Source organism: Mustelus asterias, chromosome 17 (genome assembly GCF_964213995.1).
Source record: "Mustelus asterias chromosome 17, sMusAst1.hap1.1, whole genome shotgun sequence".
Classification (NCBI taxonomy): Eukaryota; Metazoa; Chordata; class Chondrichthyes; order Carcharhiniformes; family Triakidae; genus Mustelus; species Mustelus asterias.
Window position 1 is genome coordinate 31,457,619 of NC_135817.1, and position 25,209 is coordinate 31,482,827.

General features: G+C 41.6%; 2 protein-coding genes across 2 annotated transcripts in view; both read left to right on the forward strand.

Moving 5' to 3' along the window:
- The first annotated feature begins 825 nt into the window (after nucleotides 1-825).
- LOC144506051 (superoxide dismutase [Cu-Zn]-like) lies at nucleotides 826-15,714 on the forward strand. Its single transcript, XM_078231869.1, has 5 exons — nucleotides 826-906; nucleotides 1,882-1,975; nucleotides 5,910-5,979; nucleotides 7,995-8,112; nucleotides 15,364-15,714. The coding sequence occupies exons 1-5, from the start codon at nucleotides 826-828 to the stop codon at nucleotides 15,481-15,483; spliced, it is 483 nt and encodes a 160-aa protein (XP_078087995.1). The 3' UTR covers nucleotides 15,484-15,714.
- Nucleotides 15,715-17,317: 1,603 nt separating this feature from the next.
- Nucleotides 17,318-25,209, forward strand: part of LOC144506145 (superoxide dismutase [Cu-Zn]-like) — a 30,380-nt gene continuing 22,488 nt past the window's right edge. The window contains exon 1 of the mRNA XM_078231985.1: nucleotides 17,318-17,407. Coding sequence (XP_078088111.1) covers nucleotides 17,318-17,407 — 90 coding nt within the window. The remainder of the gene's footprint in view (nucleotides 17,408-25,209) is intronic.

The following is a 25,209-nucleotide window of genomic DNA, read 5'->3' on the forward strand; positions in this document are numbered from 1 at the left end:
ATCAGGCCCAGGGGACTTATCGACCTTCAGTTTATTCAAAAACTGCCAGGACATCCTCCCTCCAAACATCTATTTCCTCCAGCCTATTAGCCTGTAACACCTTCTCTTCCTCAAAAACATGGCCCCTCTCCTTGGTGAACACTGAAGAAAAGTATTCATTCATCACCTCGCCTATCTCTACTGACTCCATACACAAGTTCCCACTACTGTCCTTGACCGGCCCTAACCTCACCCTGGTCATTCTTTTATTCCTCACATAAGAGTAAAAAGCCTTGGGGTTTTTCTTGATCCGGCCCGCCAAGGACTTCTCATGTCCCCTCCTAGCTCTCCTAAGCCCCTTTTTCAGCTCATTCCTTGCTAACTTGTAACCCTCAATCGAGCCATCTGAACCTTGTTTCCTCATCCCTATATAAGCTTCCCTCTTCCTTTTCACAAGACATTCCACCTCTTTCGTGAACCATGGTTCCCTCACTCGGCCATTTCCTCCCTGCCTGACAGGGACATACCTATCAAGGACATCCAGTATTTGTTCCTTGAAAAAGTTCCACTTTTCATCAGTTGCTTTCTCTGACAGTTTCTGTTCCCAACTTATGCCCCCTAATTCTTGCCTAATCGCATCATAATTACCTCTCCCCCAATTGTAAACCTTGCCCTGCCGTACGGCCCTATCCCTCTCCATTGCAATAACAGTCAGGTAGGCTTCACCTCTGGACCTACAACTACTGTGTGGGCAAAGTAACAAGCTTAAAAAAACCTCTGCTGAGTGCTTCTCCGCTCGCTCAATTAGGCAGCTCGTACACCACGAAACCCAGGGGTGGTGTATTGATGACCTCCGTGGCTTTCGTGGCCATCACAACAGTAATCATAAGTGTCACTTTGTGCAAGCCACAATGCTACTACATGAATGTGTGTTATAGTCCCCAGCTCTAGCCAGGGTGGGGTGGGGGAGGGGCTGAGGCACGCAGTGGCTGGAGAGGCGAATGGACATGCGCCTTGGTTCCAACGGGTGGAGCAGACTGCGCAGGCGCACTCCCCTGTAACGGTGCTGCGGATAGTTAGAGAAGGAGCAGAGATGGAAATAAAAGCCGTTTGCATCCTGAAAGATCAGCACGATATGTACCCTTACCCCCATGATTTACCAGACCCCGTCAGCAGCGTCAATGGAATTGTCGTTTTTGAATCGCATGTACATTTATTATGGCAACGGGTTTTTTTTAAATTCCCGTCCGGCGCAAATACCGCGGAAACTTCCGAGGATCCCCCTCCACCCCGGCGGAAGATCACCCCCATGTTAATGTCATAACCTCTGGCGGGATATGAGTGATAAATGGATTCTTTATTGTCAGCGGGTTCCCTGCTGTCAATATTCATGGCTCAATGAACTTTTACTTATGTGTGTTGAGAAGAACTCCCCCGCAACTTCGTTTGGATTAAATCTCTTGACAGTTGAGCATTTTTTTTAGTGATTGAATCTGATGGCCGTTTTTACACGTTGCCACAGGGTTTAAATGTGAGTAAAAGTAACAAGGAAGACTGAGGCAAGCGTAAATATTTAGAAAAAGGCAAAATAGTGCTGGAATCTGAAACAAAAACAGAATATGCTGGAAAATCTCAGGTCTGACAGCATCTGTTGAGAGAATAGAGCCAATGTTTTGAGTCTAGATGACCCTTCGTCAGAGTAAATATTTAGAACACTTAGTAGATAGCTAGTGTTCCTGCCTAGCTGCTTAAATGTTGATTTGTGGGGCACTTCAGTGATGTCAAAACACCCTGTAGTTCGGCCTTAATGGTTGGTTTAATAGGTGACGAATATTGGATGCTCATGTATACTGCCTTGAAGAGATCATATGTAACCATTTTTCTTATTGTCTTCCCTTCTAGGCAAATGGACAAGTATTAATAAAAGGAAGTTTTACTGGATTGACTCGTGGAAAACATGGGCTTCATGTGTGTACTTTTGGAAATCTTTTTAATGGTATGGACTGCATACCAAATGTTTTTATAAATAGTTATATTTTATTAACATCTCATTTCCTGTTTTATTAGTACAAAGCAGATTAAGTTTTGTTTTCAGAATTTTCATCAGGATTTAGCTCTGCATCTGCAGCAATAACTTTTTAAAAATCTCCTTGGGGATAATAAGATGGTGTAAAACAGGAATGTCGAATCAATCGAGAGAATGAATCAGGAGTGATGTATTGATCTGATATCGTACAAGATCACAATGCCATTTCTTGTGCCCCCTTATGTTTCCTCTTGAGCCTAGCACAACTTGCAAATAAGTTATTAACAATTGATTCCTAGTTTCACAATTGTCTTGGAAAAATTAAGCCGTTATTATGGGACATTGGTTGAAGGAAAGCCATCATTGAGGTACTAAACATTTTATAATTACATTTTATGATCATTTTTAAAATGGATAATGGACTTGTGGAAGACCATGCTAAATTGCCCTTTAGTGTCCAAAGATGTTTAGGTTAGATGGATTAGCTGTGGCATATGCAAAGGGTTACAGGGATAGGGCGGGAGGGGTAGGCTTGCAATAGATGCTCTTTGAAGAATTGGTGCACTCAATGGGCTGAATGGCCCTCTTCTGCACTGTAGGGATTCTATGATTATTGAGTTAAACATTTTATGATTATTAAAATGGACTTATAGCATTATACAGCACATGGGTCAGTCACCGACTGTGGCTATGCTAATTATTTGAAAGTGTTAGTTCCACTCTCCTGCTCTTGTAGCCCTGCAAATTTTCATTTTAAAGTATAAATCGAATCCCCTTTAGAAAGTTACTATTGAATCTGCTTCACTTACCTTTTCAGACTATGCATTCCAGGTCATTACTTCTTATTCCCGCACGTGAGAGGAGTAGCTCTTAGAAGGCCATTCCCAGCACAGTATCTACAAGCAAAGAGAATTCCTTCTGGATCTATCTATGGAGCCATACTTTTTAAAGCAGTTTGTTGCAGACTTCTGGATCCTAATGGAAAGAGGATCTGCTATCCCTGGTCCAGAGGAACAGTTCTGCAGTGGTTTTTAAAGTCACCATAGCTCTGGATTATTTTGTCCCTTTCAATCTGTAACAGGGGACATCTGCATCAAGCAGGTAACGGATGACCTGTTCACCAGGGTAGTACAACACGTTGCTCATTGACCTCTGCAGTCAATAGGAGAAAGACCGGGATAAAGTTGCAGTGGCTCATTTTCTGAGCTTGCAGGACATAATTAACTGTACACAAATTGCCTTAAAAAGAACTGGAACACCAGCCAGCAACATACATAAATAGAAAAGCATTCTACACCATCAATGTGCAGCTATGGCTGATTGCAGAATTTTATAGAAGGTTTGGTGCAAAGGTCCCTTGGAGCTGTTCCAATGCATTTATCCTGAGAAAGCATGTTGCATAACACTACATTACTTAAGGGCCTGCATATGGAAAGGCAAAACAGCAGAAATCCCAATGAAGGAGACCATAGGAAAGGAAATGAAATAGCAGAAAGAGGAAGAATGACTTACTGTCTTCCAGCAAGAGCTGTGAGGATCAACATGCTTGTCAGTGATTCCACTGAACGGTTAAGCCCTGACATGACAACATTTACAGAGCCACTCTGATTAACAGTCTGTAAAATCTTTGACCCTTCCCTTCATCCTGCGTTTAGTAACATTATAACCTTTTCAGATAACTTCTATATTATTTATATGAACAGTGCAGCTGAGAAAAAACAATCCACATTAAAGACCAAAGTATGACTAATACAATAGAATACTTACAGTGTAGAAGGAGGCCATTTGGCCCATTGAATCTGCAAAGACTATCCGAAAGAGCATCCCAGATCTAACCTCTACCTACACCCGTAAGCCCCTGCATTTAAATGGCTAATCCACCTAACCTGCACATGTTTGGGCACCGAGGGGCAATTTAACACGCAAATCCATCTAATCTAAACTAATGACAAACATAATTGTGTTCTGTTATTTTCTCATATACTATCCCAGAAGAAACTGATAATCTAAACTGATGACAAACATAATTGTGTTCTGTTATTTTCTCATATACTATCCCAGAAAAAACAGTGGGGCGGCACGGTAGCACAGTGGTTAGCACTGCTGCTTCACAGCTCCAGGGACCTGGGTTCGATTCCCGGCTTGGGTCACTGTCTGTGTGGAGTTTGCACATTCTCCTCGTGTCCCCGTGGGTTTCCTCCGGGTGCTCCGGTTTCCTCCCACAGTCCAAAGATGTGCAGGTTAGGTTGATTGGCTATGCTAAAATTGCCCTTAGTGTCCTGAGATGCGTAGGTTAGAGGGATTAGTGGGTAAATGTGTAGGGATATGGGGGTAGGACCAGGGTGGGATTGTGGTCGGTGCAGACTCGATGGGCCGAATGGCCTCTTTCTGTGCTGTAGGGTTTCTATGATTTCTATGAAATGATCAACTTAGTGCTTTTCTTTCAAGAAGGATTATTGAGTACACAATTCCTCAGAGATTCTCCCTTCATAGCCTCAAAAACTGGTGGGAAGCTGTTGTGTTCACCTGGTGATAAGGTAAAACCCTCTCTGTGTACTTGCCTTGGTTTGGTAGGTGAGTTTCAGAAAGCTATGGAAACTGTTGGGCCCTGGCTTTTAATTAAAAACAGTATGAGAATATTGTTGTGTTGAAGTATTGACATATGGAAATTCACAAAATACCTTTCCTGTGGAGATTGTGAACAAGCCATTTAACACCTTTCAGTAAAATGTGGAAGTTGGTGAGTTGGAGCTGGGTTTCTGACAGGCTGTCACTTTCTTTAATGTTAACCCCCACTACATACATACACACATGATAGTGGAGAGCTAGACAATTTCAGCTATCTTTGTAAAAGGCTGTTCAAAATGACATAAAGACTGAATTAAGTATTATTTTCAACTGTTAGTGTGAAATTAATTGACCTGAAAGAAAAACAGGCAGAGAGGAGTGTTGTTTCTTCACAAAGAACTGATGCCAACCACAGAATTGACTTACAATCTGATTGGAAGAAATAAATTAAGAGTATAAGTAAAACCTATCATTGATAATGTCTGTGTCCACTTAAATAACAAAAATCACGATGTTGCCTTGTCAGTTGGCACATCCTTTAAAATACCATATCCCATTAGAATTTAATATTAGCCCCACTTATGGAGAAGACTAAAGCACAGTTTCCTGATTTTACTTCTGGGATAGTATTAAGCTCTCAAATTTCAAAGTATTAAATTGCTTAATGCTTATTGAAGTACCAAGCAATCAAAGTTGAATCTATAACAAAATTCACTTTACTTTTACTGGAATATATAGGACAATTAATTGGGAAGGAAGTTTAACCCAGATAATTTGCCACCAATTAATGGCTGAAGGAAGTCTATAGTTTGATCTTGGTTTCTTTTTCTGAATTTAAACTCTTTTGCCTCTTGGGAAGAATTAATTGAGTAGACTTTTTGAGCATTTGTGAAGTATAAAGAAAAGTAGATGACTTTAAACTGGATGGAAATCTTTCAAAAGAAGTATATACCTCACAGCTTATTTGGCAACTTGATTGTCTCTCGGCCACATATTAAAATTGTCTTTGTCTCTCTTTCCATTCTTACATTTATTAGATTCTTTTGATTTATTGGTTCTCAAACAAATTTTCTGAATATAAAATAATTAAAGTTAACTTTACCTTTTAAAAACCAAAATGTTATGCTTTGCCAGTTCAAGGGACCTTTTTATTAATACCACCAGCAATAAATTTTGTATTGAAGGGTGCTGTTTGTTTTATTTTTACCCTTTTCTAGCCACATTTGTATTAGTTATCTAGCTATGCTGAATAGAATATGCCTTCATTTAAAGAAAATAATGCTCCTTTTTGTTGTACTTTAGTCACATAATGTTTTAAATATATACTTTGTTTTAGGTTATCATAGTATAGGACCTCATTTCAATCCCCGTAAGAAATTTCATGGTGGACAACACGATAAAGAAAGGTGTGTACTATATGCAGACAATTCCTAAATAAGAAATGCAAGGTAGACCATTAGGTGGAAAAGCTGAGATTTAAATGCATTAATTGTCCAAAATAGATACTCGCGTGAAAAGAGAAATCAAAAGATTCAATGAGTCTTCAGGGAGTAAGAAGTCCAGTGGATCTCTGCCTTAGCAGTATGAAAAGCCTGGTCTACCAATGTCATCCTGAAAAAAGATTTAATTTCTTTGCAGACAAAATATTTTATTTGCTGCCTGGGAATTTCCATCTGAGAAGAATATGTCTTCCATTTTAAATGGCATATTCTTGAATTCAGTAAGAGTTTTAACAACACCAGGTTAAAGTCCAGCAGGTTTATTTGGTAGCAAACACCATTAGCTTTCGGAGCGCTGCTCCTTCGTCAGAAGTTTCCACTCCATCTGACGAAGGAGCAGCGCTCCGAAAGCTAATGGTGTTTGCTACCAAATAAACCTGTTGGACTTTAACCTGGTGTTGTTAAAACTCTTACTGTGTTCACCCCAGTCCAACGCCGGCATCTCCACATCATATTCTTGAATTACCAGAGCAGAATTCTAAGGAATATTTTCATCATAAAGTCTGTGGGCGGGATTTTATGGCGTCACTCGGTCGAGACCGGAAATTCCCGCCCGAGGTCAATAGAAATTACCATTGTTGAACCCTTGCCCGCTCCGATTCAGTGGTGGGCGAGGAGGTAGAGTTCAGGCCATAGATCCCTACAGTGCAGAAGAGACTATTCGGACCATCGAGTCTGCACTGACTCTCCCCTGCCCTATCCCTGTAACCCCACACATTTACCATGGCTGATCCATCTAACCTACACATCTTTGGACATTAAGGGGCAATTTAGCATGGTCAATCCACCTAACCTGCACATCTTTGGACTGTGGGAGAAAACTAGAGCACCCGGAGGAAACCCACGCAGACACAGGGACAATGTGCAAACTCCACACAGACCTTTGATCTTTGATTTTTATTTTTGATCATTGATTACATGAGTCTGCAGAAAGAAGAAAGTTTGCAAAATAAAACATTCTATTGCTTTTGTAATTTTCAGACCCAAGATATTGAAACTAATTCCTACAAAATGCTTCTGATGAACATTAATGCTACATGCAGTAGGTTTGGGTTGTTAGGGTTATATAACTAGGTTTGTGCAGAATATGGTATTAAAATAATTCTGATCCAATATAAAAGGAGGAGATTTAGAAAATCCACGTACTTCATGCGTTTGGATGATGTGATCATTTATAGTTTCATTCCCAAGGGGCAGACCCCTCTTTAGAATAATGAAAAGTAGGAGGAGAAATAGGATGCCCCAAGAGTGAAGTACTATGGCTGGAAACACTAAGCTACTTGATATCCTTCCCCTGCCAGAGAATGTACAGATGGCGCATTTATACCAAGATATGTCAGAAGAGTGGTATGTCCTGAGACTATACTTCACCAAGGTTGCTCTCAGTCTTCTCTGAGAAAATCTTGAATGACCTCAAGCCATGGTCTACTTACAACAGGGTGTTACTCATTGGAGAAAAAAAAACAGAGTCGCTGATTCACAGTGGAAAAGTTCAGTCATTGATGAGGGACCTATGCAATAGTGGCCAGCTATGAGGACTTATGAGCACAAGGTGATAGACATCATCTTTAGTAAGGCACGGGAATTCTTTGCCTATGGCCCCAGTGGAACAAAGACATAGCCATAGAGTTCAGCAAGCTCACTGGTTTCCCCATGGTGCAAGACAATCAATGGTACCCAAATAGCACTGACGGTATCAAACCAAAACTATATCACTTGCATCAACAGAAAGAATTCTATTTGCTCAACATCCAATTAGGATGTCATGCACAGCAATTCATACTGCATGTTAATACAAAGTCCTCACCGTGACTTTCATTTTCCTTTAAATGTTTCTTTTAAAATCGTGAAATAATACAATAGAGCTCCACAAGTATTATTTTGATTTATTTTTCTAACTATAATATTGTAATATATTCTAGGCATGTAGGAGATCTAGGCAATGTCGAAGCTAATGAAGAAGGTGTGGCTGAATTTCAAATAGAAGATCATCTTATTCGTCTTTCAGGGACCGAGTCTGTTATTGGTCGTGCTATGGTGGTAGGTATTAAAAGCAACCTAGTTTGTCCCATTAAACAGATTATTCTGTACAAAAATTATTTCAATCCACAAATAAGAGGCCCTGTGATGCAAAGCTAAGTATACCCATTTCGCACAATAACAAGTTCTCCATCTGATTTAGACAGATTCCCAGGGCAAGGGTTGAAAACTGGAGGAAGTGTCACAAAGTTATTTTATAGACCTGGCACAAACTGGAAAACAGCTTAATTATTCATTCTCTCAGCTAGGGATATGAACCCACCTAGAAAAGTGAGTTCAGACAGTTACCCAAGGCTGGGGAATCGAACCTGGGTTCCTGGCACTGTGAGGCAGCAGGGTAACCACTGTGCCACTGTCGCCCGACGATGAAGAGCACAAAATGATCAACAATCTGTTTTTTTTTAAAAATGTATCCCCTAAAGTTACAAAGTCAATGTGCAGAGTGGACTAGGGAAACCTTAATCTATCTTCTCACTTGCTCCAAAAATCAATTCAAATTGAATCCAATTCATGGTCCCCACAAGAGAGCTACACAAGATCCATGCTGACAAAAAAGGCTTGCACCTGATCTGACTCTTGATCTTAGCTAAGAGGCCAAGAATGATCAGCAATATTTCTTTTTTGCAAAAATATATTCGTATAAAATCTGAAAGACTGTGTAGAGTTTGCACATTCGCCCTGTCTGCGTGGGTTTCCTCCAGGTTTCCTCCCATAGTCCAAAGATGTGCGGGTTAGGTTGATTGGCCATGCCAAATTGCCCCTTAGTGTCAGCGGGTTAGCAGGGTAAATAAATGGGGTTATGGGGATATGGCCTGGGTGGGATTGTGATCGGTGCAGACTCAATGGGCCAAATGGCCTCTTTCTGCACTGTAGAGATTCTATGGCACATTACAAAATAGATCAATTTGTTATAACAGTAAAGGGCAATGATATTCACGTTTTCTCTGGAGATCAAGATGCACTCTCAGGTGCTTCAGTTCAGTAATGAGAACATTACATATATTTCAATACAGGAAGGATGATTATTTTCAAACTATTGATAATTAATTCAATAAAGTTACATATAGTTACAATTAAACACAGATTCCGAAGGTTTTACACTGTTACCAGCCCCTTGGTGTATATTGGCTGAAAGGCCTTACCTTGGAATGTGCCAGTTTGCAACACTCAGTTTAGGACAATACACTGTAAGATCACCAAGTTTTGGGTAGACTAAGATCAGTGATAATGCATGAGATTAGCTGGACTGCATTGTGAGATGCCCCAGTTTGTCATCTTAGTAGACTTGATGTTGGATGTCATCATCCTTACTTTAATTGTGCTCAGCTGGTGTCTGTAGCTGTTATGAGTTAATCTGGATGTTTTATTGGCCAATTTTGCATTTTTTTAATGGTCAAATATTGGGGCAATGTGTATTACCTTAAAATAAAGTCTTCATAATTGCTTGAAAATAAAGGCCTATTTGCATCATCCTCCACAAATGGTGACAAATGGGCTGGACATTCTTGAAGTAATCAGCACTGAAGTCAATGAATGCAACATTCTGCCTACAAATATATAGTTGTATGGGTACAATTCATGAAGCCCAAACAATGGGAACATTTGGTACTCGGAAGTAAAAAACTCTTATGACCTTACCAAGTATTGTAATTTGTTCATAGTAAAGTGTTGAAATATCAAGCTGTGGCATTTTCTTAATGCATCTGTACATTGAAAAATCATTTACTGCTATCCATTGTGGCACCCTGGGATCTCTGCTTCAAAGATTCAAATGAAATTATATGTCGACCGTAGAGTCTGCTGGAAGTTAGCTTTTAGAATATTGTATATCTGGTGAATCATGGCCTCGGCCTATATTACTTCTGTGAGGGACAGCTCGGTGGATAGGATATTGGTATGTAGATAGGCTGGAAAATTGGGCGGGGATCCTGGATTCAGGATTCAATCCTGGACCGGGGAGCGGCGCGGGCTTGGAGGGCCGAAGGGCCTGTTCCTGTGCTGTATTGTTCTTTGTTCTGAGTTAAAACCACTTTTGCCTATATAAGCATTTGGAATGTCAATGGTTGATGGCTGTAATTTTCCTGACATAAACTAACAAGCCAAGTTTTCATGCATTTTAAAAGTAAAATTCAAAAAACAAAAAAATTACAGCACAGGAACAGGCCTTTCAACCCTTCAAGCCTGCGCCGACCATCCTACCCTTCCGGGGACCATATCCCTCCACTCCCATCCTATTCATGTATTTGTCAAGATGCCCCTTAAAAGTCACTATTGTATCCACTTCCACTACCTCCCCCGACAGTGAGTTCCAGGCACCCACCACCCTCTGTGTAAACAAAAACCTGCCTCGTACATCTCCTTTTAAATCTTGCCCCTCGCACCTTAAATCTATGCCCCCCCCCATTAATTGACTCTTCCACCCTGGGAAAAAACTTCTGGCTATCCATTCTGTCCATGCCTCTCATATCTTAGAACATAGAACAGTACAGCACAGAACAGGCCCTTCGGCCCACGATGTTGTGCCGAGCTTTATCTGAAACCAAGATCAAGCTATCCCACTCCCTATCATCCTAGTGTGCTCCATGTGCCTATCCAATAACCGCTTAAATGTTCCTAAAGTGTCTGACTCCACTATCACTGCAGGCAGTCCATTCCACACCCCAACCACTCTCTGCGTAAAGAACCTACCTCTGATATCCTTCCTATATCTCCCACCATGAACCCTATAGTTATGCCCCCTTGTAATAGCTCCATCCACCCGAGGAAATAGTCTTTGAACGTTCACTCTATCTATCCCCTTCATCATTTTATAAACCTCTATTAAGTCTCCCCTCAGCCTCCTCCGCTCCAGAGAGAACAGCCCTAGCTCCCTCAACCTTTCCTCATAAGACCTACCCTCCAAACGTAGGCTTCTACCAGATCGCCCCTCAATCTCCGTCGTTCCAGTGAGAACAAACCAAGTTTCTCCAACCTCTCCTCATAGCTAATGCTCTCCATACCAGGCAACATCCTGGTAAATCTTTTCTGTATCCTCTCCAAAGCATCCACATCCTTCTGGTAGTGTGGCGACCAGAATTGAACATTATATTCCAAGTGCGGTCTAACTAAAGTTCTATAAAGCTGCAGCATGACTTGACAATTTTTAAACTCAATGTCCTGGCCAATGAAGACAAGCATGCCATATGCCTACTTGACTACCTTCTCCACCTGCATTGTCACTTTCAGTGACCTGTGTACCTGTACACCCAGATCCCTCTGCCTCTTAAGGGTTCTGCCATTTACTGCATATTTCCTATTTGTATTGGACCTTCCAAAATGCATTACCTCACATTTGTCCAGATTAAACTCCATCTGCCATCTCTCCACTCAAATCTCCAACAGGTCTATACCCTGCTGTATCCTCTGATGGTCCTCATCACTATCTGCAACTCCATCAACCTTTGTGTCGTCCGCAAACTTACTAATCAAACCAGTTACATTTTCCTCCAAATCATTTATATATATATTACAAATAGCAAAGGTCCCAGCACTGATCCCTGGGGAATGTCACTTATCACAGCCCTCCATTCAGAAACGCAACCTTGCACTGTTGCCCTCTGTCTTCTATGACCGAGCTAGTTCTGTATTCACCTTGCCAGCTCACCTCTGATCCCATGTGACTTCCTTTAGGGACATCCATTATCTCAGTAGCTTGTCAAAGGAATGGATGCATAAAATCTTTCTGTCACAAGAGTAGGCTTAAAAGGACCAGCAAAGGTACCAAATATCAATTTAAAAAGTGCACCTGAAAACTGCAGTGGGTCCTTTTAAATAATGTTTTTTAAAGGTAGAGAATAGAATCCATGCCGACATATTAAAAGTAAACAGTAATGACAGAGAATTGCACTGGACTTTCTTCAGGAGCCATTCTAAACTGTTCTCTGTGCATTTGTGTTTTCTGTTGGAAATGACAGAAGATGTACAATGTGTTTGCACAAATATGGATTAGGTATTGCAATATAGTGTAAATCTTAATCCAAAACATTTTCAATTGTCTGCTCTAACAACCATCAGGCACCAGGAGAAATAATTAATAGTGGAGTAAATATTGATTTTGATTGAAAAGAGCTAGTTGGCAGTCTATGGATATAATATTGGGAGAGATATAAAATTGATTAATGCAACAGATCAGGAAAGCAAACACATAATTAATATTTACATTTGGGCTGGATTTTTATCCCAATAGGAATGAGCATAACTTGAATAGACGTAAAAATTTGCACTACCTGCCAACATAGCAGTTTGCAGGAATCATCCTGTTTCTAGGCTATATTTGCAGAGGCCGAATGGTGGGGCTGAGTGGCAGAAGTGCAACCACCTGAAGTGGGGTGTTGCCACTGAAGAATTCTTAAAGGCAAATTAAGGCCTTTTGTCAGAGTCTCCTGGGGTACAGGGCTCGCTGCCTGGAGCCATTCATCCATTAGTTGGCAAAGTGCAGTGCTCCAAGCAGGGTTTTTAAGACTCGTCACAGCTGTGTGACTGAGGCGACACTTGATTCCCTTCCCCTCAATAACTGTGACCTGATGTTGAGAACATCTTTCAGTTAAAAGTTTAAACTGCAGGTGAGAGGCACCAATTTTGAAGGGCCATCTCTCCTTCCCTTACCTAAAAATAGCAGTCTGTTGCTTCTTTAATGCTGAAGAGCCTTTAATTGACCCTCCAGTTTTGAGAGCCTGCCTATTATCTTTAATTGGACAATGACCTGACCTGGCCACTAATTTGGGGCAAATCACTGCTAGGTGACCAAATCACAGTGTGGAGTTCTGACTCCCATTTGACCTTGACTTTGGTGTCCTGACCAAAGGAGCTTACCTACTTTGTTGTCAGAAAAACCCAGAAATAATATTTTTTTGTTGGTAATTTTCTTCCCTTTTTTAAATGACTGTTAGGGATCTATGAGTAATTAAAGCCAACAGACAGAGTGAATGTCGATTTAAATTGTGGGTTTGATATGGCAATGAGCCTAGCAGATGCTTACATAAGCTAATATGAATGTTTATAGAACAGGAATAAATGTGAATCGATTCTTGTGGCTCAAAGGAGAAGAGTTGAGATGACTGACGTCCAACAAATATCTTTTTGTGCTAGGTATGATTCCAGCCGGTAGAGTTTTTCCCCTGAATCCAGTATTTCTCTGGCTCCTTGATTCCACACTTGGTTAAATGCAGTCTTGATATCAAGGGCAAGCACTCTCATCTCACCTTTGGAGTTCAACTCTGTCAATTTTGAACCAAGACTATTGTAAGGTCAGGAGTTGACTGGCCCTGGTGGAACAAAAACTGAGCATCAGTGAGCAGATTATTGCTTAGTAAGTGCTGCTTGGTTGCACTGTTCGTGACTGCTTCCATCACTTTACTGACAATTGAGAGTAGACTGGGTGGTAATTGGGCAGTAGGTTGGATAATGCCCTGCTTTTTATGGACAGAACATACCTAGGCCATTTTCCACTGCTAGGTAGACACCAGTCTTGTAGCTGCATTAGCAAGTTCTGGAGAACAAGTCTTCAGAACTATTGCTAGAACACTGTCCATAACCTTTGCGGTGTCCTCAGCCATTTCTTGATATCACATAGTGAATCAAATTGGTTGAAGACTGGCATCTGTGTTGCTGGGAACCTCTGGAGGATACTTCCTGGGCTGCACGCAGTGCCTTGATGAGCCTCATGTGGCCCACAGACTGCACTTTGCTCACCACTGATTTAAAGTATTGGTACTGTGTAAAGCCATTGTCATATCTAAGTGCAGTTTTATTTTATTGTTTTTTTATTTCTTATTACATTTACTTTACTATAAAATCATCACAAATAATTGGGGACATCATTTCTGGATCTCAAAACCTTTCTTCATACTATACAAATTGCAAAAACATAAATGTAGAAACAGTTATTTCAAGTTTCCCTTCTGGGATTTGAGCAGTTGGCATTTACTGTCAGCCATGCCCTTAATATCCAAATCTGTTGTTTTATTGAATGGGCAGAACTCTCTAACTGTAAGTGAACATAGTTTGTTACCTTGCATGTACTGAGATAAAAGGAAACAAATTGTGTGTGCAACATAGAATTTTTTTGTCACGGCCACCCTTATACTGTCTAACATTAACAATCTGATGTGGAGATGCTGGCATTGGACTCGTATGATACAGCTCGTGATACCAAATAAACCTGATTAACAATCTGCTGAGTTATAGGCCGTTTTCTGCTGTCGTCAAGTACAATTATGTTGTGAATGCCCAAGGACCATTAAAATTTGTTGTTTTTAGGTTTTACTTTTGGCAAATTAATCAGTGGGAAAATAGAACCCCAAAAAATCTGGGTAAATTGAAGTTTTAAAGAAAACTGAGTTTTAATTTGAACATTGTTGACACATGGGAAAATAAGCAAAGATCTAAAAAGATTGTAGTCAAGGTAAATAATCATTCACAGTTATTTATATAATTAATAAGTACTTTTATGGAGCTGACATCTGATTCACCAGCTTAACTCAGTTTTTATTGTAAAATTGAAAAACCTGTTTATTATTGCGTCACTGCTCACTTAATGCTATTGTAATGCTGAGATAAAAATTGTTCAATATTATACACAAGCAAGCAGTTTCAATGCACGTTTGACCTCAATCTGGGGTCTATCTCTATAATAATGCTATTATTATATATACTAATATGGTAGCTGAATCAACATTCTTTGCTTCATATCTGAATAAGAACGAGAGACTGACGTTTTGTGAAAAATAAAGAACATGGTTGCTTTAACAATGCCTAAAAAGAAATGAGTTTCTTTTCAAAAAAAGCAATTTGCGATGCTTTTACTTTTGCCTGTTGAAAATTGGATCTTTGATATATATGAATAAAATTCATATAATTTTCACATGAAATTGAAATTTCACAATTTCATATTATGAAAGCTAACATGATCAGCTTTCATGTTAAATGTGAAAGCTGGTGTGACAGCTGTGATGGGCATATATCCCTTATATTTGGTAAGAAAACAATGAGAAATTTGAGATGTACCCCTCAAATTTGAGAGGAAATTGTTTTTTTTTAAACCAGTTTGTCCCTTGAAAAAGAAATAGAACTTATCTTTGGAATTCACTATTAACTCATTTTGATAGTTGCGTCGAATGCTTATGTAATGTCCATATCTGATTCTGCTTGCATGACCAAGAGGAATATTTAATCTTTTTAATATAGATGCTGACTTTTTTTTACATTTTAAAGATTCGGGCAGAAGAAGATGATCTAGGAAAGGGTGAAAATGAGGAGAGCCTTATTACAGGGAATGCTGCAACAGGTTTAGCCTGGGGAGTCATTGGAATAGCTGAGATTACAGCCAGTTAAAAAAGTGATATTGTAGTGCACTAGCATCTAACCAGCAATATAAGTTTGCAGCCATTGGCAAACATTGCTTTAAAATTGATTTAATATTTACCAATGTAGCATGGTGTATAAAATTGCTCTTGTTAGCTTGAGTTTTTTTGTTCAAACTTATTTTCAAGAGATGTGTTCTTTATATTGTATTTGTATCCTTATTCTCTTTACCAAATATTATTAAAGTTGATTCTTGAAATCTAGACCTTCATTTTTTTATTGAATGCACTATTTATGTTGATGTTTAACATAACCAATTAATTAGTGGATCTCGTGATATTTCTCACATTTATGAAGATTAGTTGCTCAGCTTTGGTGGTGCAGTTAGCAGCTCAATTAGTCCAATTTTCCTCTTTAAAAAATTTAAGGAACAGTTTAAGTTTGCCAATTGTTTGGAACTTAACAGACAAAAAAAATTACATTGGTTTACATCATGGCAAGCATTGTAATGCAGATCTGGGGCAGTTAACAGCAGCAGAATATAGAAATGTATTTTGTTTCACTGTTGTAAAGTCTGGGTAAGATATTTATTCAAGCTCTTAGTGTGGAAGCTGCATATTGCAATTAGATATTTGCAGTAATGTTTTAAGGGATAACAACCCATCCTTGTTAAGCCAGAAGGAACCATTTCCTTCTGTGATTATGCGGTCTCTTCATACTTAACCCTCTGGATGGAAAGGTTTTCCTTTAAATCCCTCTAAATCTCCTGCCCTTTACCTTACATCTATTTCCCTGATTATTGACCCCTTCTACCAAAGAGAGATTCCTTCCTATCTACGCCATCTATGTCCCTCATAATTGCCCCCTCCCCCGCCGCTTTCTCTGCTCTAAGGAAAACATGATGTGGAGATGCTGGCGTTGGACTGGGGTAAGCACATTAAGAAGTCTCACAACACCAGGTTAAAGTCCAACAGGTTTATTTGGCAGCACAAGCTTTCAGAGCACTGCCCCTTCATCAGTCACCTGATGAAGGGGCAGTGCTCCAAAAGCTTGTGCTGCCAAATAAACCTGTTGGACTTTAACCTAGTGTTGTGAGACTTCTTATTAAGGAAAACAACCCCAGCCTATCCAGCCTCTCTGAAACACTCCAGCCCAAGACACTATCCTGGTGAATCTCCTCTGTACCTTGTCCAGTGCATTCACATCCTTCCTATAGTGTGGTGACCAGTCTGCACACAGTACTCCAACTGTGGCCTAACAAGTGTTTTAAACAACTCCATCATAACCTCCCTGCCCTTATAGTCTATGTCTCGTCTATTAAAGACAAGTATTCCATATGCCGCCTTAACTACTTTATCTACCTCTCCTGCCACCTTCAGTCCTCTACTTCCTAGAATCCTACTGTTCGTTTTGTATTCACTTGCCTTGTTAGTCTTCCCAAAGTGCATCACCTCACACTTTTCAGGGTTAAATTACATTTGCCACTGTTCTGTCCATTTGACCAGCCTGTCTATACCGTCCCATAGTCTAAGGTTTTCCTTTTTGCTCTTTATCACACCAACAATTTTCATGTCATCTGCGATGCGGTAGTTGAGCATCATCTTCATACAATTCCCCTCACCTTCTTGTATTTTGCATGGATGGAAGAAAAAGATATTCACGTGCATGTTGTAAATATCTTTTTGTAATTTATATTCAAGTTTGCAGGCTAGCTTCAAACTTGCCAACTTTGTCACATGGCAAACACCTGCTGGCAGGAGGAGAGTTTGAAACGCACATGCGCCGCGCGCGGGAGGGGGCGGTGCAGCGTGAGGCGCATGCTCAGTTACACACTGCCGTCGGTGAAGGTAGTGCTGGGGAAAGGATGATAGCAACAGGAACCTGTATGATGAGGGGTGATCCACCTGAGGAGGACGGTGGGAATATCCGTGGATCGGTCACTTTTGAATGGGATGTAAGCATTAGCTATAAATAGTCGTAGATTTGCCCTTTGACTCCTTTAATTCTAATGCACGTCGCTGAATCGTTATTCTGCCCAAAGTACCGTTTGTTCCCCCCGGTGAGGTGCGACACGGTCCAGTGAATACTGTCTAAACTATTACTTCAGTCTAGAAACTCTCCCAAACAAAATTAACTGGACAATATTTGATATTTCTATCGAAAGGGGACGAGGATGTTTCCTCAGTCGGGTGTTATTGGGTGCGCATATGAGTCGAGTTAAACCTCAGTTTAACGGTTCCGAAGCTGCGCGCGGGCGGATAACGGCGGCGGTGCTTCTCGCGCGGGTGTTGGCGCCAGATCCTGGCAACCGCTCTTTGAATGAATGGGAGATCAGTGCCCGTGGAACAGGTATGGTCACGGGAAATCTGCAAATCTGCTCCCTCCACCCCCCCCCCCCCCCCCGACCTCGTGCAAAACGGATCTCGATGAGGCCTCAAATGCCAGTTGGGGGAAAGAAGAATGAGGCGCTCTCCCTCCACCACCATGGGAGTTGCACCCAGTCTGCTTGGACCTGGGTACTGGAATTGAGCGTGGAAACCTCCTCTCCTGTGCCCAATCATTAAAATTCGTGGGGTTAGGATCGTAGAAAACCAAGAAATGTACAGTTAAATATTAGCAAGATCGTGCTATATCCCCATAAGGTTAAGAAAGAGCTGTATGTCCTAGAGCAATGTACATTTATTTCTGCAATTTTGCAAAGTTATAGAAGATGAAGAGATATATCGAAATGAAACAAGGAAGAAGTTCAACTAATGGCAACACATTTTACACTCAAAAAGGGCTTGAGCTGCACAGAAAGTGCACTAAGCATCATATTAGCTGATTTCCCACTTTAGACTGTGATCACATGAGAGTTTGATGTGGCTACAAAAGAGATCACATGGCAGGAGTGGGCTGGGAGCATGGGCACAGCACAAGTGTATTTAGCTGAGCTCAGGTAGAAACAACTTATGTTGGAAATCCTTGTTGTCGGTGCAAGGAGTTGGCAATATGGCACAAGAACTTTGCCACATTGGTCCACTGGTTTTTGATGAAATATTGCAGATTGTTGGGAAAAGTTCTAGAAGGAGTGGTGTATTTACTGTAGGTGCTGCACTCTGGCAAATCGAAAAGGGTACAGACTTGTACCCTATTAAACCACGTGGACCCCACCGCTGTTGAAAAGTTTGATTTGTTTTCCAGACAGAGGAGGAAAAAGTAGACCCTGAGATAATCCTGAAACAGTTGGAAAACACCTATCCTAGCAAAAAACACAATCCATGATAGAATGCATCCAATTCAACAATCTAACATGGCAACCATAAAAATATTGGCAAAGAAATGTGTGTTCTGAACTCACTGAAGACCTAATGAGGGATCGAATATTTTATGAAATATATAGCAATTTAGTCTGCAAGCGGCTGCTGCAAGAAAAATACTTAACATTACAAGCAGCCATCAAGATCTGTATGTTAAATGAACAATCGGTAACGAAGCAGAGATTTTAGGCGAGAACCCAAGGTATTTGCAACACAAGGTGCACCTGTTTCAACTGTAGTGGCTAGCATCCACTGAACATAACTTGTTTTGCATATGGTGAAAGATGCAACAAATGGAGGAAATGGAACCACTTTGCCAACTTCTGCAGATCCAAAACACAACAGCCCTCCTGCCATCAGCAACATAGCAGCTATTCGATCCTCTGGGGTAGGAGCATCAGTAAGGTGAATTAATTAGAGTTCAACCAAGCAGTGAAGCTGCAGAGTCTCCAACAACACTATTGCGACAATGTTGACAACGTAATTAGCAATAATGCCAGACTTAGACACAGGAGGGAAGGATGATGTACTATTCAGCCAAAGGTTATGAGAAATAGACCTGTATGTAGCATCAGATCCCAGCACCCAGATGCACCAGGTGGTTTATGGTGGACAGGCAATCTACACCAAAGGTGTAGCAACCCTCTAAATTGCCAAAGATGTGTAGGTTAGGTGGATTAACCGTGGTAAATGCCTGGGGTTACAGGGATAAGATAGAGGGGTGGTTGAGGTTGGTGGTTGATGGACCAAATGGCCTTTTTCTGCACTAGAGATTCTATGATCTCCATTGGCAGTGAGGTTTTCCACCAATGTGTGGAGCAACTCTTTGCAAGCCAATCTTGCAAGATCATTGTTGTTACATCCTTGTTTGGGATCATTGTATGCAAGAACATGATGCATATCTTCATCCAGTCTTTGAGAGCATCAGGGCCATCAAATTAAAGCTTAACCGTATGAAATTCAGATTCAGGGTCAACCAGGTTCATTTAGTCTCAGCCGCTGGTGAAACATCGAAACTAGAAGCAGGAGTAGGCAATTCGGCCCTTTGAGCCTGCTCCACCGTTCATTTTGATTATGGCTGATCATCAAATTCAATATCCTGATCCTCCCTTCCCCCACCTCCCATATCCCTTTAATCCCTAGAGCTATATCTAATTTCTTCTTGAAATCAATGTTTTGGCCTCAACTACATTCTGTGGTATTGAATTCCGCACTTCATTACCCTCTGGGTGAAGACATTTCTCCTCCATTCTCCCTTATCCTCAAAGTTTGACCTGACCCAAACAAGACTGTGGTTTTATGACAGATAGCCTTTCCTGTGGACAAGCAGAGTTTACAGCGCTTTCTTAGTATGACAGATTATTTTTCTAAGTTTATCCCGTGTTATAGTGAGGTTACTGGACCCCTGTCAACTTCTCCACCAGGACATCGAAATGGTCACAGGAAATGGCTATGCTTTAGTCTTCGCTTCTCAGAAATTTCATGACTTTATTTATGGTCATCCGGCAACTGTTGAAGCAAACCACCAGCCACTCATACTTATTTTAAAGAACCCTCTCCAAACTACTTCTGTGTGGCTGCAATGCATGATGCTAATGTTGCAATGCTACAGTCTCCATGCCATCCACAAACGTGCAAGAAGCTGTACTTGGCAGAAGCCCTCTCCAAAGCCTTTTTACCCACCACAAATCAGGCAGATCATGAGGAAAACTTAGACATTGCAGCAATAGAGATACTGTTCTCTCGTTAAATTCAGGAACTCAAACAGGCGTTACAGATGGACATCAAATGCACAACATCACAAGCTGGCCAGAATCCTCAAGGGAGCTTCCCCACAAGCTCCGCACGTTCTTTACCATCAGAGATGAAATATCTGCACAGGATGGATTAATGCTGCATGGCCAGTGATTCGTCATCCTTATGGCACTCCAGAGATACTACATACACCAACTGCACAATGGGCACCCTGGGTTGGAAGCAACCAAATAAGGGCCAAGGAATCGCCCTTCTGGCTGTCCATGTATGCAAACATGGAAAGGGAAATCTCCAGATGCGCACTGTGCATCAAACAAAGGAACTGTTGCATATTCATGGGATCCTGGACTCCTCATGGTCACAGCAGCTGACATCTTTGAGTGGAATGATAATTTTTAAGATATTCATTTACAAGATGTGGGTGTCACTGTCTCGGCCAGCATTTATTGCCCATTCCTTGTTGCCTTTTTGAAAGTGATGGTGAGCTGTCTTCTTGAACTGCTGCAGTCTCTGAGGTGCAAATACACAGACAGTGCTGTTATGGAGGTAATTCCAGTATATGGACCCAGCGACAGTAAAAGAATGGTGATATTTTTCCACGTCATAATGGTGTGACTTGGAAAGGAACTTTCAGGTGGTGATGTTCCCAGGTGTCTGCTGCTCTTGTCCTTCTGGTTGCTAATGCTCATGGATTTGGAAGGCACTATGTAAGGAACCTTGGTGAATTCCTACAGTTCCTCTTGTAGATGGTACACACAGCTGCCAATGTTCATTGGTGGTGGAGGGATTGAATGTTTATGGAAGGGGTAGCAATCAAGTAGGCCTCTTTGACCACCTTGAGTGTTTGTTGGAACTGCACTCATCCAGTCAAGTGGAGAGTATTTCATTTATTCCTGACTTGAGCCTTGTAGATGGTGGATAGGCTTTGGGAAAGCAAATTACTCACTAGCTTTTGAGCTGGTAGTCACAGTATATACAACTAGTCCAGTTCAGTTTCTGGTCAATGGTAACCCCCAGGATGTTGATAGTGTGGGAATTCAATGGTAATGCCATTGAATGTCCAGCGGTGATGGTTAGATCCTCTCTTGTTGAAGATAGTCATTGCCTGGCACTTGTGTGACACGAATGGTATTTGCTACTCGTCAGCCCAAGCCTGGATATTGTTCAGGTCTTCCTGCATTTGGACATGGACTGCTTCAGTATCTGGAGAGTTGTGAATAGTGCTGAACATTGTGCAGTCATCAGCAAACCTCCCCACTTCTGATCTTATGGAAGGAGGGTCATCGATGAAGCAGCTGAAGATGGTTGGGCCTAGGACACTACCCTGAGGAACTCATGCAGTGATGTTCTGCAACTGAGATGATTGGCCTCCAACCATCCTCCTTTGTGCCAGGTATGATTCCACCATTCCCATTACCTCAAGTTTTACTAGGCTCCTTGATACCATACCCAGTCAAGTGCTGCCTTGATGTCAAGGGCAGTCACATTCACTTCACTTCTGGCGTTCAGCTCTTTTGTCCATATTTGAACCAAGGCTGTAATGAGGTCGGGAACTGGGTGAATCTTGCGGAACTATTGCTGGAATGCTGTCAGGTTCCAATGTCTTTGCAGTATCCAGTGCTTTCAGCAATTTGATATAAAGTGGAGTGAATCAAATTGGCTGAAGACTGACGTCTATGAAGCTGGGGATCTCTGGCGGAGTCAAAATATTTCATTCACTCGGCACTTCTAGCTGAAGATTGTTGCGAATGCTTTAGCCTTTTATTTTGCACTGATGTACTAGGCTCAGTGTTTTGCCTAGCAGCAACAGTAACAATAATTTAAGCCTGAAAGATCCAAATCTGCTTATCAGCAATAACAGCCAGCATTTCTAGGAGTATATTGGCCTCTAAAAGTTACCAGGGCATTCCAAAGGCATAAGAGCATTTGAAGATGATCAGGTGTGAATTGTTCTAGCAGTAGAAACTGATTATTTAGATGACTGGTATAAAAATATTAAGTTCCACAAGCAAAAACTGTTTATCTAAATGACTGAGTGATCCAGGGCTACAGAAACGCTAAGCTTCACAAAAGAAAATAATTTGAGATATGTAGATAGCCGACTCTTGAGTTTGAAATGACAAAAGGGTAAAAAATATATCTGTTACCTCCCCCCCCCCCCCCCCCTTTCAAAAACAGATAATCAACGGTGCGGCACGGTAGCACAGTGGTTAGCACTGCTGCTTCACAGCTCCAGGGACCTGGGTTCGATTCCTGGCTTGGGTCACTGTCTGTGTGGAGTTTGCACATTCTCCTCGTGTCTGCGTGGGTTTCCTCCGGGTGCTCCGGTTTCCTCCCACCGTCCAAAGATGTGCAGGTTAGGTTGATTGGCCATGCTAAAATTGCCCCTTCGAGTCCTGAGATGTCTAGGTTAGAGGGATTAGTGGGTGGGATATGGGGATAGGGCCTGGGTGGGATTGTGGTCGGTGCAGACTCGATGGGCCGAGGGGCCTCTTTCTGCACTGTAGGGTATCTATCTATCTAACACCTCTCAGCCAGGGGGTTAGGATCCATTTCACAGCCTAGGGATCCTGTAACATAATTTACTACTCAGAGATGCTGTAATGTTGCATTTTTAGTCTTAGAGCCAAGACATTGCAGGAAACCTTCGTAAAGGCTAAATATCTTCGCTGGACCAGGATAAGAAGTTTCCCATAATCAGCCCTATATTGTGTGGTAACTATAAGATGAATTTGACTTTCGAATTATTTCATTTGGATGCTGTTTGGGAAAGGGAATTGCAGATATATTCTGGAACAATGGGTAATAAATGGTGGATGTGTTTAGTTACTCCTGTACTAAAGTGTCTTAGAATATTGTAGTCCTTGTTGTGTATTTTTCTTAATTTAATAAATTTAAAGAAATAATTGTATATTCGAAGATTGGATTGGTTCTTTACTGGGTTTTATGTGACTCATCACAATATTCCAAAAAGCTATATACCACCACGAACTGGTGTCTCAAGTCGTGACACCCTCACAGATAACATCAGCATGGTTTGTGACGGGGCTCATCCATCATTGAGGAGTCTCCTCCTCTAATGAGTTGTTTGATTGTCCACAGTTCATAGCTGGATGTGGCAGGACTGCAGAGCTTAGATCTGATCTGTTGGTCTATTACTTGCTGCTTATGCAGTTTGGCACGCAAGTAGTCTTGTGTGTTGTAGCTTCATCGGGTTGACACCTCATTTTTAAGTATGCCTGGTGTTGCTTCTGGTATGCCCTCCTGCACTCTTCATTGAACCAGCTTTGATCCCCTTGCTCGGTGGTAATGGTAGAGTGGGAGATAGGCTGGGCCATGAAGTTGCAGATGTGGTTGAGAACAATTCTGATGTCCCACAGTGTCTCATGAATACCCAGTCTTGAGGCTACAGCTGCTCGAAGTCTGTCCCATTTAACACCGTGGTAGTGCCACTTAACATGCTGGAGGGTATTGGGACTTTGTCTCCACAAAGATTGTGCGGTGGTCACTTCTACTGATACAGTCGTGGCCAGATAATTTGCAGCAGGCAAATTGGTGAGGATAAGTCAAGTATGTTTTTAATCTCTTGTTGGTTCCTTCACCACCTGTCCCAGTCTAGCAGCTCTGACCAACTAGTTCAGTCCGTGTTGTAATTTTTCTGGTTAGCAGTTGGTGACTAGTGGCGTGCCGCAGGGATCGGTGCTGGGGCCTCAACTGTTTACCATATACATAGACGATCTGGAGGAGGGGACCGAGTGTAGGGTAACAAAGTTTGCGGATGATACAAAGATGAGTGAGAAAGCGAATTGCGTGGAGGATGCGGAAAGTCTGCAGAGAGATTTGGATAGGCCAAGTGAGTGGGCGAGGATCTGGCAGATGGAGTATAACGTTGACAAGTGTGAGGTTATCCACTTTGGAAGGAATAATAGTAAAATGGACTATTATTTAAATGGTGAAAAATTACAACATGCTACTGTGCAGAGGGACCTGGGGGTCCTTGTGCATGAATCGCAAAAACTCAGTTTGCAGGTGCAGCAGGTGATCAAGGCGGCAAATGGAATGTTGGCCTTTATCGCGAAGGGGATGGAGTATAAAAGCAGGGAGGTCTTGCTGCAATTGTACAAGGTACTGGTGAGGCCGCAACTAGAGTACTGTGTGTAATTTTGGTCCCCTTATTTGCGAAAGGATATATTGGCCTTGGAGGGAGTATAGAGAAGGTTCACCAGGTTGATACCGGAGATGAGGGGATTGGCTTATGAGGAGAGATTGAGTAGATTGGGCCTGTACTCGTTGGAGTTTAGAAGGCTGAGGAGAGATCTTACAGAGACATATAAGATAATGAAGGGGCTAGACAGGGTAGAGGCAGAGAGATTCTTTCCACTTAGAAAGGAAACAAGAACTAGAGGACACAGCCTCAAAATAAGGGGGAGTCAGTTTAGAACAGAGTTGAGGATGAACTTCTTCTGAGGGTAGTGAATCTCTGGAATTCTCTGTCCATTGAAGCAGTGGAGGCTACCTCGTTAAATATGTTTAAGTCACAGGTAGATAGATTTCTGATCAATAAGGGAATTAAGGGTTATGGGGAGCAGGCGGGTAAGTGGAACTAAACCACTATCAGATCAGCCATGATCTTATTGAATGGCAGGGCAGGCTCGAGGGGTTAGATGGCCTACTCCTGCTCCTCGTTCTTATGTAATACTGT

Bases quoted from the DNA above. Each gene is read 5' to 3' on its own strand.
- LOC144506051 (XM_078231869.1), top strand. From the start codon at position 826: ATGACCTCCGTGGCTTTCGTGGCCATCACAACAGTAATCATAAGTGTC. The intron at 1,976-5,909 runs GTATGGACTGCA...ACTTTGTTTTAG, and splicing joins TTTTGGAAATCTTTTTAATG to GTTATCATAGTATAGGACCT. The intron at 5,980-7,994 runs GTGTGTACTATA...AATATATTCTAG, and splicing joins GGACAACACGATAAAGAAAG to GCATGTAGGAGATCTAGGCA.